The sequence below is a fragment of the Rutidosis leptorrhynchoides genome, chromosome 1 (genome assembly GCF_046630445.1).
Source record: "Rutidosis leptorrhynchoides isolate AG116_Rl617_1_P2 chromosome 1, CSIRO_AGI_Rlap_v1, whole genome shotgun sequence".
Classification (NCBI taxonomy): Eukaryota; Viridiplantae; Streptophyta; class Magnoliopsida; order Asterales; family Asteraceae; genus Rutidosis; species Rutidosis leptorrhynchoides.
Genome location: NC_092333.1, coordinates 363024527 through 363029059, shown reverse-complemented (window position 1 = coordinate 363029059; position 4533 = coordinate 363024527). Strand labels below are relative to the sequence as shown.

The following is a 4533-nucleotide window of genomic DNA, read 5'->3' as shown; positions in this document are numbered from 1 at the left end:
AGGTGCAAAATGGGTCGGGATTGCACTTAGGGTCAAAAGACTCTAGATTGTTAAGTGAGTTGCTTGACCGACTTGAGTTGTGAATTGATTATGTGCTAAAATGTAATAGGTACGTTACATTGACGTTGCAAGTTCGGTTATCTTACACGAAGACTTCGAGGTGAGTGGAATAATTATATGCGTATGTATATAATGTATCTATTTGTTGTAGCGTGAAATGTGTAGTGTCGAGGTGTTAAGACACCACGTTTCACGTGAAGAGTGTAGCATCGAGGTGTTAAGATGCCACTCGGGTGTAGCATCGAGGTGTTATGATGCCACCTAGGAGTGTAGTGTCGAGGTGTTAAGACACCACTCCGTAAAATAATGAGTGAAGCATTGAGGTGTTAAGATGCCACTCGGGTGTAGCATCGAGGTGTTAAGATGCCACCTAGGAGTGTAGTGTCGAGGTGTTAAGACACCACTCCGTAAAATAATGAGTGAAGCATCGAGGTGTTAAGATGCCACTCGGGGTGAAGTGCCGAGGTGTTAAGGTGCCACCCTAGGGGTTAGTGGTGCGAGGTGTTAAGTGCCCTAACGGATGTTATGAACACCGATGGCGTTTTCGTGAGCGCCGTTCCCTTGTACTATTGGTCGACCATGGTTATTTGTGTTGTAAGCATATTATATTATTCGAGTTATATTTATATGCGGTTGTTATGCTAGCTTGTGGTATTGGAGATTTATAGCTTGTTATTGTGACGATAAGCTAATTATGTTCGCTAGCGTGTTTGCGGTTTGTGTAAGTGTTTGCAAGTAGGTATAATTATATATGTATTCGTATAATTATTGCATTCACTAAGCTTTTAGCTTACCCCTTTCGTTGTTTACCTTTTTACAGGTATTGCGTTATGAAACTAGCTAGTTGTTAGACTAGTTGCGTAGGAGCGCTTGGGCTCGATGGGGTAGCTTTTGGATATGCGGACGCGGATTGGGGATTTGGTAGTCCCCGGGATTATGCTCTTGGTATCGGGTTGGGTTATAGAGTCCTAACTCGTCTAAATGTAAATTGTGATGGAAACTTGTATTTTGTACGAAAGTCGTAAAACGGCCAATGTGGGCCCCATTATGTAAAACTTGATTTTATATTTGAAACAGGATAGTTTTACATATTTGGATGTATGGTAAAAAGCGTTTCGTCTAAAAGTGTCGGGAACTAGTCAATCTTTTTCGCATTTTGAGACTTTCCGGACAGACCCGAATGGCGCGCCGCGCGGCCATCCTGGCGCGCCGCGCCAGTTCACTGTGCAGCAATTTTTTTTTATTTTGTATTTTCACGTGGTTTGTTCGCGGGTTGGTTTGGGTCGTTACAACACATGGATCGGATCCGAAACTCTCAAAACTCTATTCCATAGATTATTCATGTTGGAATCTCAAAAAGATGCAACTGTTGCCGACAGAATATCGAATGTTAATTCCAATTCAATCGGAATCTGGGATTGGTCCCGATCACCCAGCGGTCGGGCATTGGACGAACTGACGGAACTCACTAATTTAATATCATCCGTAAGTATTTCGGATCGCCCCGATTCATGGAAATTTTCCCTTGACGCATCCGGCATCTTCACTACATCATCATTATCAAATCTGATCAATGCACTCAAATACGGAGTTCATTCTCGAAACATATTACTTCCCCGCAACAAATTCGTTCCACAAAAGGTCTTCATATTCACATGGAGAGTCATTCAGCTAAAAATACCGGTTAGAAGTGAACTAGATAAAAAAGGAATCGATTTACACACCATTCTATGTCCCTTATGCGATCATCATATCGAAACCATTGAACATGCGTTGATTACTTGCCCTAAGGTGTCTTCAATTTGGACACAAATGCTTGATTGGTGGAACCAAAATAACACTTCAATTTCCGACATCAACGTGCCATCATCTCCGATCAATTCCCACATAACGCCGTTGGATCTTCCTTATGGCAGGCTACTAAATGGATTGCGTGTTATATTATATGGAAACATAGAAACCTAAAAGTCTTCTCGAATAAAATGTGGAATCCCGCTATGCTTATCTCCGAAATTCAAACTCAAAGTTATAGTTGGATCTCAAACCGATCACGGAAGAAAAATTCTATTGAATGGCATCAATGGCTCCTTAACCCTTCTTTTTATATGGCACCGCCTCCAAATCGCATGGGAATTGGTTAACACGACTCTACATAAATCGGGTAGTGTCCGAAGTTCCTTGTTAGCTTATGTGGGTAGATTAAATGGGATGGTGTTTTGTCAACTTTGTCGCCGCTTGATCGGTACGGTTGCATCCTCCTTCCCCGCTTGTCTCTTTCAAGTTCGTTCCCTCATAACGTTAAGAAGGCTTCGTCGCTCCCGACTTTTACTATATAGTTTATATTCCAATCTTTCCAACTGTTTCGATATTATTCATATCATTGTATAGATGAATGTAGGGTCTTGTAACGATACAATCCAGATATTATAATAATACTTTTTGCTTTTCAAAAAAAAAAAAAAAAAAAGTAACATGATAGGTGACGTATTATAAATCTTGTCAATTCTTTGTTTACTTACAAAGTTATAATAGTCAATTCTCATTTATTTTTTTAATTACGATGTCATAATTTACCTCCAAATGAACTAGTTCGTTTAGATTGTCTTCACTGCCGTTTAACTCGTACGTGATCTTAAAGTTCAGGGTTTTTATATTACAAGTTTGCAACGAATTTGAGATTTTAATATTATTCTATCGACAATTTTGGTGAGAACTAGGGATGGCAATGGATGTTGCATCCATGGACTTCCACCCGATCCGATTCATTTATAATGGATATGAATTATGTAAATGGACGATTAATGGATATGGATATGGATGATCTAAATATTTCGTGGATCGGATGTGGATGAAAACTTATTATCCACGGATATATCCATTAGCACCCGAAATACATCTATATATACATATATACGTACTAAAATATAATCATTTGAATCTACATATTGATATACATATACATATAACCTACAAATTCGTAAATTATTAACAAAAATAAGAGTTCTGACAGTCACAATTATTAAATTGTTACTAACAATATTCAAAGTTAGTATTTAGATTAGTTTAAACTTATATCTACATATATTATAACGTATTTTGTTCATTTAAATTCACAATCGGTGAAAAATTACAATCAAATCATGTGTAACAAATCAAAAACATAAAGATTAAATATTTACATTTGTTATATCTATGTTGAATTGATAAAATCGTCGTTAGATTAACATTACATTTGATATCCAACGGATATCCATTAACCCGCATAATCCATCGGATATGGATATGGACGGATGAACTGAAGTTAAATGGATATGGATATGGATATGGATGAGCAAATATTAAATGGATATGGATGTGGATATGGCATCATCCGATCCATATCCGATCCATTGCCATCCCTAGTGAGAACTAGTTGTGGAGCCCTCACTTTGCGCCAGGGGATCCGTTTTAAATGCGAGTTAAAAAAAAGTCTTGATCTATTTTGTAAAAAAGAATTTTTTTACGACATCTAACATTGAAGGGTTGTTCTTTTTGTGAAAGTTGTTTCTTTTAGCGTTCGCTTTTTTTTTTAAAAGTTAGTTGATCTATTTTGTAAAAAAGAATATTTTTCGACATCTTTTGGTAGCATTGAAGGGTTGTTCATTTTATGAAAGTTGCCTCTTTTATCGTTGAAGAAGAAGAAGAAAAAAAGTTAGTTGATTTTTTTGTAAAAAAAAAATTTTTTTCGACATTTTTTGGTAACATTGAAGGGTTGGTTCTTTTACGAAAGTTGTTTATTTTATCGTTGGGTGCAAAAAAAAAAAAATGAAAGGACGAAAATACTCCTGATTGCTATTGGTGAATAGTAAAACAGTGTGTTGTGTATTACTCCTGGTTGTTGGTGGTGAATAGTAAAACAGTGTTTTGTGTATTAGTATTGAACTAGTTGTGGAGCCCTCGCTTCGCGCCGGGGGCTCCGTTTTGAATGCGAGTTAAAAAAAAGTCTTGATCTATTTTGTAAAAAAGAATTTTTTTCGACATAACATTGAAGGGTTGTTCCTTTTGTGAAAGTTGCTTCTTTTAGCGTTCGGGTTTTATTTTAAAAAGAAAAAGTTAGTAAAGTGGGGGTTCGATTTGTATTTTAATAAAAGTTAGTGGGTTAAGTTTGTGAAATTTGAAAAAACTTTACGTATAAAGTGGGGGTTCGATTTGTATTTTAATAAAAGTTAGGGGGTTAAGTTTGTGAAAATTGAATATTAGTAAAAAAAAAAAAAAGTTAGTAAAGTGGGGGTTCGATTTGTATTTTAATAAAAGGTGGGGGGTTAAGCTTGCGAAATTTGGGGAAAAATAAACGTATAAAGTGGGGGGTTCGATTTGTATTTTAATTAAAAGTTAAGGGGTTAAGGTTGGTGAAAGTGGAAAAATGAATAGGACTATTCATTTCCACTATACCATTTAGATATAGGTATAATAGTAAAACAGTGTTTTGTGTAT

General features: G+C 36.4%; 1 protein-coding gene across 1 annotated transcript; it reads left to right on the top strand.

Annotated features, from left to right (window-relative positions):
* Window positions 1–1401: 1401 nt before the first annotated feature.
* LOC139900309 (uncharacterized) lies at window positions 1402–2025 on the top strand. Its single transcript, XM_071883096.1, has one exon. The coding sequence runs from the start codon at window positions 1402–1404 to the stop codon at window positions 2023–2025; it is 624 nt and encodes a 207-aa protein (XP_071739197.1).
* The last annotated feature ends 2508 nt before the right edge of the window (window positions 2026–4533 follow it).

Coding starts and splice junctions, on each gene's coding strand:
- LOC139900309 (XM_071883096.1), top strand. CDS start 1,402: ATGTTGGAATCTCAAAAAGATGCAACTGTTGCCGACAGAATATCGAAT.